Source organism: Equus przewalskii, chromosome 2, assembly GCF_037783145.1.
Source record: "Equus przewalskii isolate Varuska chromosome 2, EquPr2, whole genome shotgun sequence".
Taxonomy (NCBI): Eukaryota; Metazoa; Chordata; class Mammalia; order Perissodactyla; family Equidae; genus Equus; species Equus przewalskii.
In genome coordinates this window covers 3,209,689-3,222,926 of record NC_091832.1, presented here as the reverse complement: position 1 = coordinate 3,222,926, position 13,238 = coordinate 3,209,689, and the positions used below count along the sequence as shown (strand labels likewise).

At 47.6% G+C, this 13,238-nt stretch overlaps 1 protein-coding gene across 4 annotated transcripts in view; it reads right to left on the bottom strand.

Moving 5' to 3' along the window:
- The window catches only part of PLPP3 (phospholipid phosphatase 3), a 79,535-nt gene that overhangs the window by 18,054 nt on the left and 48,243 nt on the right, over nt 1-13,238 (bottom strand). For all 4 annotated transcript variants that reach the window (XM_070591916.1, XM_070591938.1, XM_070591927.1 and 1 more), the window contains exons 3-4: nt 7,609-7,889; nt 6,871-6,928 (exon numbers count right to left, since the gene is read on the bottom strand). In XM_070591916.1, the coding sequence (XP_070448017.1) occupies nt 6,871-6,928; nt 7,609-7,889 (339 nt within the window). The remainder of the gene's footprint in view (nt 1-6,870; nt 6,929-7,608; nt 7,890-13,238) is intronic.

The following is a 13,238-nucleotide window of genomic DNA, read 5'->3' as shown; positions in this document are numbered from 1 at the left end:
GGCTCTGATAACTCCCTCCATTTCACACTATCTAACTGCTGAATGGATTGGATTTGCTGGTTCATAGCTCCGTTTGAATGAGCCCCTCCAGGCCAGAGGCTTGGGCCTCACCAGGATCGGTGAGTACTTTCTGGAGCGCCCTGCTCCCTTGGAAACATGAGCCTGGGGACATCCTGTGGGTCAGGAGGCTCCACAGGGGCAGGTACCCCTTACGCAGGGGAGGAGGTCAAACCTCCTGACCACAACAATGCCATGTTCCTGTCCTGGACCAACACAAAGAGACTTTCCCAGAATCATGATTCCTGCTGCGGCTTCAGTAAAGTCCTAGGTGCCTTGCAAAAGGGTGGTTAGGAAAGGAGTGAGCAGAGCTGGACAAAATCAGAAAGTCTGAATCACCCTGACCGCTCGTGGTGGTCAGCAGCCTTGAGGTCCTGTCTTATCTATCTTCACTTCCCTATCTGCCTGAAGACCACTGGGCTGAGAGAACCCACTTCGTAGGCATCAGGGTGACGCTGCAGAAAGTGTCTGATCGGTAATCAGAGCAACTGGATTTGAAATCTTTTCTCTGCTACACACCAGCTGTGTGACCCGGGACAAGTCACTCTACTCCTCTAAATTTCTCCTTCTCACATGTAACACAAGGAGATTTGTTCATTCAAAGAAATCCAAAATTCTGGTAAAAAATCTGTGAAAGATACAGATATGAATAAGTTCCTTCAGGAAAAAAAAATATAACCTTAAAATCCCTTTCTTTTACTCAGATTTTTCTTCCAATTGCTAAAATAAAACTGCCAATTGTAGATACGATGATTACAATAGAAAGGTATCTGCTGCCCCACCCCCACCCCATCCCCACAGTGATGGCTGTGAAAGTCCCCGGCACACAGGACTCACTCCACAAATGGAGCTCTCCTCTCCTTTCTGGTCCTAGCTTCAAAACTTGGGTCGTGTGGAATTCCAACAAAACCTCCTGAGGAAAGTCTGGCTGAACTCAAGCCAGTTCCTCTCGTCTGAACCAGCAGAGTCAGATGTAGGCTGAGTCACGCTGCTTCTTGCTAAATCATTTGTGTCCCCATCACATGATCTGCATACTGGTGAAACAGGTCTGTGCTGTCCTCTCACTTCATTTCCATGGCTCTTGGGACTGCTCTGCTGAGAGTGAAAGGAGGCTTTTATCCTTCCTTAGGTCCCTGCCCGCTCTGTTCCTGGAAGTCTGTCCGGATCACCAACACCCACAGGGAGGGACTTTCTCCCTTCTCTCACCTCCTCCATGGCTCACGCCTGGCTCTGGTTCATGTGCCTGGTGACTCGTCTACGTGGTGCAGAACTGGAATTTCTGTCTGGGAGTTATAAAGCTACTTTCAGGACAAAAGAGGAATGTTTCCCTGCCTTTTCTCCTCGTTTAGAAGGGAATCAGACCTTGTTTTCTGTCACTATCAGGGGGAGAAAAAGAAACTACCAGTTTGCTGAGCACTAGACAGTGTGCTACGCGCTTTAAGTCACATCACCTGCAGCTGTCACAAGCCATCGTGCGCACTTGACAGATGAAGAGATCAAGGCCCAAAGAGGCTTTGCCCAAGGTCACACAGAGCCATGACTTACACCGAGTAAGATTTGCCTTTTGCTAAGTCCATACTCTAACCACAGAACCACCTGCTTCCTTAGAGAATCAGCGTTTGCACACAGAGTCTAGGTCTTTGTGCTGGACTCTTCTGTCTTCGGAGAGAAGCAGCAGTTTGACGGGACCCCATAGCTGTCATGCACTAAAGGACAACTGGCATGGGCTATTTGGAAGTTCAAGCTCCTCGGTCTGACCTACACACTCTGTAACAGCCATGACGGAAACACAAGTGTATGGCTCTTGTAAGAGTTGGGATAGAAGGATCTCTGAGCTGACCTCAAGCTAAGGAGAGCCGTGAACCGACTGAGTGCCCATCACAGCTGAGCGGTCAGCCCTCCGCCCTGTGCTCCAACCCTTCAGTCCACCCCGGTCAGAGAATTTACCTAACTGTTTGGCAACTATTTACTTCTCGAGCTTTCCACACAGAATGTGAGGTCTTTTGGTGTCTGAGGGTGCTCATAAAGGTCTGGCACAGGAAAGGTACTCAGAAACTGCTAGATGGACAGATGGATGGATGAGGTACAGAAGAAAAACATCTGGTACAGTGGTTTATTCCCCTTGGAAACGACAATCTTGCTCCAGCAAGAGGTTTCACGAGACACTCCCAGGAGCTGTGGGTATGTCTCGTGGGCACACCAGATCCCACTGCTCCAGGATTCTAAACATGTTGAACAAAACCTCAATGACTAACAACCACAGGCTGCAGAACATGGCGGTCAGAGGACAGCCACTGCCCCGTTTCCTTGGTTCCTGACAAACCCTCCGACACGTAAACAGTTCTCTCGGGTACCACAGGAAGAGTCCATAGGTAAACAGCTCAGCCAAGAGCGAGCCAAGGCCTTCCCTACACCACACGGGCCCCTCGTGACCCATCGAGCCAGCGATGAGGAGATGAGCAAGACTCAGATGGGAACAGGAAGGAGAGTAGCCTGGGAGTGCCACAGATGCATTCCCTCATCGAATATTCACTGCACCCTGAACTAAGTGGCAGACGCTATTTGGGCAAGAGAGATACAGGAGTGAATCTGGAGATAAAACCTCTCCTCCAAGAGGCTTACAATTATCTGGTGGAGAGAAAGAAGTGAATATACAGTATGTCCGACAGGGAGAAACTGGGGGGAAAAAATGAGGCTGCAAAAGGAGTTAGGGAGTATTCGAGGAGGGGGGCTGTCATTTAAACAGGCTACCCGGGGAAGGCTTTTTGACAAAGCGACCTGCAGAAGGTGAGGGGCAAGGCACAGATTCCTGGGAGAGCGGCACGGCAGTGGGGAAAGGCCGCGACACTGGACTGGAGCGCAAAAGGAGGAGCTGGGGCTGAGGAGCCCAGAGGTCTTCTTGGTTTTCAATGCACCTGACTAACCCTGCTGGGAGCCCTCCCGGGTTTCTGCCACCCTGCACTGCAGGTTAGCCCGGGTGCCACGATTCTGAGCTTCCATAATGACCTACACATCCCCATGCCCCTCCTGCACAATGCACCAGACTGTTCTCACTGCCCACTTGCTCCTCTGAACTGAATTCCCCCAGGGCTGTGAGCAAGCCCTCAGCAAGGTCTCCAGTCCCAGCCCTAGCACGGTGCTCGGGGCATACAGTCACTCAGGACCTAGTCGCCGAATGCTGAATATTGAGTGAATGTTGAGTTCCTCGAGGGTGAGGCCTGGGTCTCATTCATCTCAGTAACCCCAGAAGGTGGCAGAATACCTGGCACAACAGAGGAGACACAGGTATGCTCTATGATTTGGGGCCTGCCCTGGTGTTAGCATTTTATCTGGACAGCCAAGTCATCCTCAATCCTTGCCCGTGGCGGTGCAGGGCCAATCCAGATGTGGTCCCTGGGGTTTAGGCCAGGGCTCAGGAGTAGGAAGCACCATTTATGCTTATGTATGCTATGGGATTTTTCTCATTAGAATTTGCATTAATCTCTTAACAAGGCTTAACCGCATCCTTAGGCTTCTGTGCCCGGAAGCAGTTTGGTATATTGGGGCATGGTTTTTCTAAGCCGATCATTTTACAAATCAAAACCTAATATGGAGTACCCTTCAAGCCACAGGAGGCTCTAGATGGCAGCTGGTACTGGAGTGGGGATGGCGGCTCTAGGGTCCTGGAGCGGGGATGGCTGGTGCTTCCGATCAGCTGCTCTCTTTGAACTCCACGGTAAAGTGGCATCAGTTTGTCCCTAAGGGCTTCCCACTTCCCTTTCAGCGCTTCGGGTCATTCAAACTTCTTTCAGACAGAAGCGCGGAGATTGAGGGAGGAACAGACACTATCTAACCACACTCTTTCATTTGACACATGAGGAAAGTGTGATCTAGAGAAGAAAGTGGCAATAACTCTGCAAAACAGACAAGATTGTCTCCACTTTATAGATGAGCACACTGAGGCTTGAAAGCTAAGTAAGCCACTCACAGCTCCATAGATAGTAATTGGCATGGCCAGAATCATCCAGGTCTGTCTGACTCTCAAGCCCAAAGCATCAAAGCTACAGCCAGCCAGTTCAAATGCTGTTCTCCCCAGAGCCCCAGGGAAGCTGTGGCTCACAGGCTGCATTAACAAAAACACACGGTGCACGGGGGAGGCCAGAGTCTCGCCTGCCCAACTCCGGCTCGTCCTGAAGCTTGCCACGAGAGTGTGGGCATGGGTCCAAGGGCTTCTCTGACTAACTGCAGGACTTCCTGCCCACTCTGACGGGCAGCAATGCATTCTTCAAACTTGCTTTAGAAAGCTTTGCCAAGTGGACATTCACAGGCCTGAGATTTCTGTGTAATATCACATAAAAATGAGCCCTGGGGCTGGCCTGGTGGTGTAGTGGTTAAGTTCACATGCTCCACTTCAGTGGCCAGGGGTTCGTGGGTTTGGATCCCAGGCACAGACCTACACACCGCTCATCAAGCCATGCTGTGGTGGCATCCCACATACAAAATAGAGGAAGATTGGCAACAGATGTTAGCTCAGTGCCATTCTTCCTTGCCAAGAGAAAGAGCCCTGGAAAAAGCATGGTCCTCCCTTCTTTTCGGTCCTTTGCTTCGGAGAACTATAAGCAGAGCCTGTGTTTCTATGTTGTATATATGGGTGTCTGTGAGTGTGAATGGTGAAGGTGTGCGTGTGTGCAAGGTTCCTAAGAGAGTGGCGTGTGTGTGCACGGATGAGTGTGTGTAATAAGATGCTTAGGAGATGAAGGATCAAGGAGCCTCTTCGCTTTTTCCTTCTCTCCTCCTTTCCTCTCTCCCTTCTTTTCCTTCCTTCCAGGAATATAAAGGCACTATCATTTTTCCTTTGCTCAGAGACACAAATAAATATTCCATCACATCCACTCCTCCCCCATTGCCCCCAGAGACCTCCTGCCTAAGGAGAGCTGGTAAGGAGCTGATGGGGGCGGGCGAGGGGGTGTCTCCCCCATTAAAGCAGATCTGAGGGAAGGCAGGTCACCTTCAGGTGAAACTGCACATACGGTCAGGAGCTTCCACTCTTTCAGTCGATCCCGAAGAGGCTTGTGTGTTGTTGTTTTCGTCATGCAGTACAAGAGAAGAACACACACCAAGGCTGGAGTCATAAGGACCCACCTTCAAACACCGCTTCTGCCTCTGACTGAATGTAGAATTTTCATTACTTAACTTCTTCGCTCAGGTTTGCTTGCTTTAAAGTGAAAACAGGGCAATCACAACGCATCTCAGCGGGTTATTGAGAGAATTGAATGTTATATGTGAGCTCAACCCAGGGTGGACACAGGAGGCCCCGGCAACCGGCTGCACCTCTGCCTCCCAGGCAGCTGGAGAGCAGAGCACACAGTGTCGGTTTCAAAATTATCTAGTATTTTCCTCTTGGAAGAAAATGAAGGACTATGAACAGAATGAACATGTACTCACTCCTCTGAGCACCTTTAAAAAATACTGAAATTACATTTGTAAAATTGCTTCCAGCCCTGGGCAAAATATAAAACTGGAACAGGAAACTAAATATCTTTGCTAAACTATCCTTTCCAGGAGAAGGCAAAAACAAATACAACAAAGAAGTCAAGAATGGAGGGATGTGCTATTCGTGAATAAATAAAATCCACATTCAATGTTTTTATAGGTCGGGGCCCACCTTTTAGCTCTACATCCTAGGTAACCAGAAGCCCAGAGGCCTCCACACTTGGAAAGGTTTGGGGGAAAAAACAAAACAAAACAAAACAACCTCTCCACTGTTTTCTCTAATTCCTAATTATGTTTTTTTTTTTTAAATAAGTCAAAATCAAAATGTTCTTTTTCCAAACAGCTTATGCTCCTCTGAGCTCCGTCTGACCTCTCAGTGCCTTCTGGCTCTAAACTCCATCAAAGCAGCCGAAAGCAGGAAGTGCTCTGGCACAGGGACCTCATTCAGGGAGAGGAAAGGCAGGGAGACCACATTTAACTGACAAAGGGAAACAGACCAGCCGCTGTCTGTGCTGTGTGGCAGCTGGAGGGGAGCGGGCTCTTCACCTGCCCGGTCCCAGCCTCTGTAGGAAGTCAGAGCAGACACAGCATGGCAAGGCCAACGTGGCCATTCAGACCACGGCTCCTCCACTCAAAGGACCTCCAACTTGCTGCTTAGCCTCTCTGGGCCTTTGGTCCCGGGATCTGAGCAATGGGGGTAAGGATTTGGTACCTCACCATGTTTTCATGAGGTCACGTGTGCTCATGGATGCAAAAGTATTTTGTAAACCTCGAAATCACTCTAGTCAGATACTGATGATTTTTCAAGCCCTTCCATCAGTAGAGTATGGAGGAGGACTGGCATGGTGAACATTGCAAGGACTTTGATCAGAAGGCTTGGATTTGAGCAATAGTTCTGCTATCTATGTAAATTTTGGCAGTTCACTTGAATTCTCTGAGTCTTACTTAGTAATCCTTTCCCACAATAGAGATAATGTTACTTATAACACAAGGTTCTTATAAGGATCAATTGAGTTAATGGATTTTCAGAAAACAGTGCCTGTTATCACAACATGTTATACAAGTGGCTTTATCACTATATAATTTCAAAATGGGTACATAATCCTTATCAAGTAGCCATGGTAAATATTATTTGTATTTGAAAAATGGGAAAAGCTTGGAAAGTAAAACAACTTCTACTAATGCAGTGGGCAGGGCTCAGAACAGACGCTAATTTTTTCGGCTAAGCCCTTTGCAAGCATTTCACAGTGAAGTCTGTCCCTACCCATTCTGAGGGCTCTACATACAAGAGAGATTGGAGCTGGGGCTGGACTCCACCAGAATCAGAGGGAAGGTACTCACCACCAAATACAGCATCGTGTACATGGAGAAGGAGGCATGGCCAGAGAAGAAGGACTTCCTGCAAGAGCAAGAGAGGGTCATGAAAGGGCCATCTTCACATCCGTGACACACATTTGTCTGTCTGTCTGTCTTCCTCCCTAGACCTTGAGAGCAACACTGTCTTGTTGGTTTTTGCATCCTTGGTAGTGCTTTGGACACATTGCCTGGAACCTAGCAGGTACCCATGAATACATGAACAAACAAAAGAATGAATGAATGAACAGACTTACCGATGCTATATCATAATGGTTTGTTTACCCATGAGTCTCAATCATTTGACTGACTGAGAATTAGGACTCTGCCTTACTTACCCATCTACACCAGAGCCCAGCACTGAGCCTGGCTCTTAGCAGGTGCTCAGTAAGTGCTCACTAAACTGCCTGCATCAAAGGAGTGCACACCAGGGCCAGCCCCATGGCCAAGTGGTTAAGTCCACACACTCTGCTTCAGCAACCCAGGGTTTTGCCAGTTCGGATCCTGGGCGTGGACCTAGCACTGCTCATCAGGCCATGCTGAGGCGATGTCCCACATAGAACAACTAGAAGGACCCACAACTAGAATACACAACTATGTACTGGGGGTCTTTGGGGAGAAGAAAAACAAAGATTGGCAACAGATGCTAGCTCAGGTGCCAATCTTAAAAAAACAAAAAGAAAGAAAAAGAAGTGCACACTGTGGCCGTGGGAGGTGGCATCTCACCTGGCTTCCTGGACCTTGCTGTCGTCACCTCTGCATTTGTAGTTTTGGATGTAGCCCTCGGAGCAGTTGATCTGGCTGAAATCAGGGTTGCAGACGCTCAAGAAGTGAGGACGCAGGCGCCCTATGGAGACTTTGGCAATGTCTGTGAAGGACTGGCTGATGGCACAGCCAAAGAGGAAGCAACCCACTTGCTTATAGAGCGCTGCAACATAGGGATTCTGCACGGTCGACCGGGACTTCTCCTTCAGGTAATAGATCCGGTAGAATTCCCCTGTGATGATCTGAAAGGACACCGAGTGGGCAATCAGGCAGCATCAAGACCTGCCATCAAGACTCACTTATAAAGGACATTTAATGACACTGGGAATGCTCAGTATAAAACTACAGCTACAATCTAGAAAATCCCAATTTTTTATTTAAGAAGTATACAGACGCAAATTTGCATGGGAGGAAAGATCCAAGTGCTAACATGGCCATTTTATCCTTTTTTTAAAAAAAGTCCTACACAGTCATATAGGACCTTTGTACCAAGAAAAATATGCAATCAAATATACTTATACATAAATATATATATTATATATATAATAAATAAAAACAGATATTTTTTTATGTCAAGATGTCAGAGGACCTGAGCCACGACAGGATTCTGGGATTTGGGGTAAAGGATCAGCAACAATGGTCTAACTCCACAAAGGGCATCCGCATGTGCCAACACCGAGCCGTGGTGGGGTTTTCTGTAGGAAAGGGTGAAGGCCTCAAGACCACATCCTGTGTTTGGATCCAGGCTCTCCCACCTACCTACCTGGTCTCCTGCAGCAGCAATGGAGCCTCTCCAAGCCCCGGCTTCCTTCTGCACAAAAGGAGGCTACTCACCTCCGCAGTTGTGGCCTTGAATGTGCTAACGTGGGTGCGAAATGACCCGGGTCACAGAAAGCAACTCTTTGTTGTACTTTTTAGAAGTATGGTATGATGAAAACAAGACAAGTCTAAAACTAAGGAAATTTTAATAGAATGTCCTTCAGTGTTTGCGAATTTCCTCATGTCTGCGTGTACCATCCTCTCAACCCTGAAGGACAGCGAGCAAGTCTTGATTTTCGTGCCCTTCCTCCATCCCACTGTGTCTCCTCCTTGACACTTAGGAGGCATTTATCACTACTAAAAAAAAGCCACCAACTATCGATCACCTATTGCATACCAGGTATTGCTTTTATACAGCCTATTTCATGGAATTCTCACAACAACCATGCCACAGATACGCTGAGGCTCAGAGAGGCAAAGCACCTCAATGGAAACTGCCTGGTTTTACATGAAGAGTGGAGAGCCCGCTGATTCTCTGTAACACAGATGCCTACAAAGCAGAGGGCCAATTCCGCTTTGGTGATACATAACCCCACGGCCTACTGCCCTTGTCTTAACTCCACAGCGCAGCCCTGGCCACTTCCTCATTGCGACCACAGTCCAGGGACAGTGATGCTCCATCATCATTTACCACAAAGTCCCTTTCGCACTTCCTCACGTGGCAGGACAATGAGCCACAACTGCCCTTTCAGGGAGCAGAGAGCACATTCCCAACCACAAGGGAAGCAATAGACTGACATATCCGGGCACTCCTTTCCCCCATGTCCCGTTATTCTTATGCAGCTGGGGAAGGCGTCCAGGCACGGGGTCTGATCCTGATCCTCGAGGGCGCCCAAGTCTGGGGGTAGGATGGCCATGCAGGAGGAAATGCCAGCTGGCACTGCTGACGTTAACTCGGTGATTCTGTGTCTATGAGCGCTTGATATTTCTAAGTACTACATTTTGGTTTCCCAGATCACACTGAGTGTGATTCCATATTGGAGAGAGATGGTCAAAGCCAGTTCAATCCAGCGTCCTGGCAAAGCCATTCCCTGGGAGGGCAGGACTAACACCTGGTCCCACGGAGGTGCCCAGAGACTATTGGCTGAATGAACGAATGAAGGAAAGGGGTCAGGACAGTAGTCCTCACAGTTGTTTTATTGCAAAATTGGAAATATCCTGTAAACATTACCTAGAGTCCTTTGATAACATGCTGCAGAGATTAAAATGTGAGAAGCACAGCAAGTCAGAAATGAAAGGGTCCATTATATACGGAAGAAACTGAGGTCAAATTAACTCACAGCTGAAGATTAGCTGCAGGTGTCTGACTCCTGCCCAGCATTCTTTCTTGCCCTTCATGGTCTAATCCCTTTTTGAACCTGTTTATTCTTTTACCCACGTAACCTCACAGGCTAACAAGTTCCAGATGTTATTACCACCACCAGGTTCTCTAACTCTTTCCTACTCCTCTTGATTTATAAATCATGCTTACGTGACTTTGGACGCGTGGGGAAGAACACTCAACTAGGAGTTGAGGGGCCAGGGTTCGAGTCCCTGCTCACTGAGTGAATTTGGGGTAAGCCAGTTTCTCCATTTGCAAAACGGGGGCGCTAGACTCCGTGATGTATTACTTCATAACTGCAATGCCATTTATTCTCAAGTCCTGTGCTAGCTGCACCACTAGCCTCCCGACCAAGCAAAGGTAATAAGAAGCAGCGGAGGAAAGGCCTTCCTCAGAGACGACACCACAGGCCAGGAGCGGAATAAGGCCCATGGACAATCCCCGCCCTTGGATTGTTCTTCAGGTCCCTGACCTGTGCCACTGCCACAGATTAAGAAACTGTTTCTAAATTGGGGCTAGACTGTGATTTGCTGTTTGATACTGAAAAAGAACACAGGGGTTTCCATTGCAAATTAGCATCTCACATGAATTTACTGATTAATCTCAGGGGAGTCACCTCTCTGCTTCAGTGATCTTAGAAGGGGTTTCATTACATCTTGAGGACTCCTTTCAGCTCTAACATCCCTTCATTCTAAAACTTCAGTTTTTAGTGCCATAGTCTTGCAAACAGTAAACTGCTAATTAAAATGCTTCCTCCTCTCATGGAAAGACAAGGGGGTAAAGGGGACATTTTGTGGCACTTCAAATTCCTAACAACAATGGTAATAATAGCAGTAATCCTTCTCATTTCTTTTGCATTTTACAGTTTTACTTAATCTGCAACTCTGGGGAGAAGGCATACCCATTCTACAGATGGGGATCCTAAGACACTGAGAGAGAGTAACTTCTCTGAAGGATCTGAGGCTAGTAAGTGACAGAGTTAAGAGCAGAGACCAGATATTCTGACTCTCAAGTTCAAAGACCCGCAGCAGACTACATAGGGATAATTTGATTATTTCTATTGTTATTAAAAACAGTATCCACAGGAGAATAACAATTGCACACAGTCACGCGCTGCATAACGACATTTCGGTCAACGATGGGCCATGTATTCGACGGTGGTGCCATAAGATCAGTACCATAGAGCCTTGGTGTGTAGTAGGCTATACCATCTAGGTTTGTGTATGGACACTGTGTGATGTACAACAAATCACAGAACGATGCATTTCTCAGAACGGGTTCCTGCTGTGAAGTGACGCAGGACTGTATTGTCAAGGAAAGGGCCAGGCTGAAGCCATTTAGCAGACACATGACTCCAAGACCACGTGGTTTCTGGGGCAGCCCTGACAGATCTTGGAGTTAATGAGCAACAAATTATGTATTTTCTCTATCCCCTCGTACAGAAGGGGTCGGGGAGTCGACAACACGGCCATAAATCATCATTATGAACCAGCCGGACTTGGCTTCTTGTAATCCTAACCCTTAAAAGACCATTTAATGAAATTCGGGCTGTGAAAGGCAGCTGAATACCTCACCTCTGCGGAAGAAGCGAAGGCTTAAATTGTTCCCTGACACGTTACACACCTAACTCTGCAGTTCCAGATTTACTGCTTTCGGACTTTATTCATTACTCACAATGTTTTTATTCCTGGGCAATAAAATAAGGTCTTCCCTCCTCCTCCCCTCCACCCCCACAAAGGCCTGTCTCTACCCCAGACTCCTGCTGGCGGGGGCCCTCATTTCTGCTTCAGTCAGCAAGGCTGTGATATGTAAATGTCACTGCTGAGAAAAATGCAGTCAACGTTGATCCCTTTCTGAACCAGCAAGCAGCGGATTCTGGAGGGGATGGCAGGCTGCCAGGCCAGCAGAGGAGAATTCTCCCCTACCTGCCTTTTAAAGCACTTGGCACAGAATCTGGAAACTAATAAAGCGGGAAAGCATTGCAATTAAGCTACGAGGGGACAGAAAGGGACCAGTCCTTGCCCGAGAACAGCTGGTTTGGAGGGAGGGTGTCTCCAACTCTAAGACAGCTCCTCCTCCTGTCTTTTCTGGTGTAAAAGAGCTCAGCTGCCCACATATTCACAAATATTGAACTGTTCCGGAGAGGAAATTTGGAGAAACATTAGGACAGACTTTTTGGAAAGGAGAGAGCACAGGGTGATGACAGAAGCACTGACTTTGGAGCCAGGAAAGCCTCAGTCTGAATCCCATCTCCTACCTTAAGCAAGTGACTTCACCTCCCTGGACGGAGGGCTCCTCGCCTCTAAAATAAAATCAATAACGTCTACCCGGCAGGATTGCCAGGGCATTCACGAAGGCGATATGTCAAATGCCTGGCACCCAGCAGAAGAGCCTTCCAAGAGTTAATATTTTCCTCCTTCCCTTGGAGTAGGGAAGCAAAAAATTAACAAATATTTGTAGATAATATATTTTCCAAAATAATTCCAAGAGCTCCTTGGAAAAAAAACACTCCACATTAAAGAGTTTGACAGTACCACCCCTCCAGGGTAGAACCAGAAACTATGTGGATGACTACGTTGGTTTTGACATGTAATAGGATGTCTTTTTCAGGGAAGCAAAGTGGAAGAGAAGTCTAAAGCCAAGGCCGCACGGGCAGCCCTACCGTATTGTTCACAGTATTCCACTCTATAAATTATGCCAAGAAAAGTAAGATCTTTTGCACACAGTCTCTTTTAGAGACTGAGAACTCATCTTCCCCTGTTGAGTTCGAGGGACAAACTTCCCTATATTCTGATCTGCTCGAATAATATTTGAGCAGCACTTTACAGCTTGCGAAGCATTTTCACATCCACGGTGTTATTCACTTCTCGTGACACCCAAAGCATGACTAAATTATTATCAGCACTTTATCCGTGAGCGTGGTGCAGGCCAGAGACCCGTGAATCGCCCTCAGTCAGAAACGCGGCAGGGGCAGGGCCGTCGCTGCAGGCCAGACCCCCTTTGTTCTAGTTTCTGTGCTCTGTCTGATGGTGTCAAGCTGGCTTTCTCTTGGAAGTCCTTGCAGGCAGCAGAACCTTGTCTCCAGTGAGATGGACACGTAGAGAGCACCTGGTGAGGTGGTGTAACCTTGTCAGGCACTTGCACATCCAAGCCCCTGCTAGCCAGAGTGCCAGGCTGTTCTTGCACAGCTGAGTTACGTGGATTAATGAATTTCTTTCAGTCCATAAGAGATTCATTCAACAAACATTTGATGACAGGGAATAATCGAGAACCACTGTCCTCAGTCCCAAGGGAAAGAAAAAATGTAGTGTATCTGGGTCCTGCTTCTAAGGATGGAGACAGAAGTGTAGCTGTATTTTCTCCGAAGCTGAATGCTCCGTCTACTACAATACAATGTAGCACCTTTAGAGACTAGAAATAATTGATGAGAAACTTAATCCTTGGTTACTAG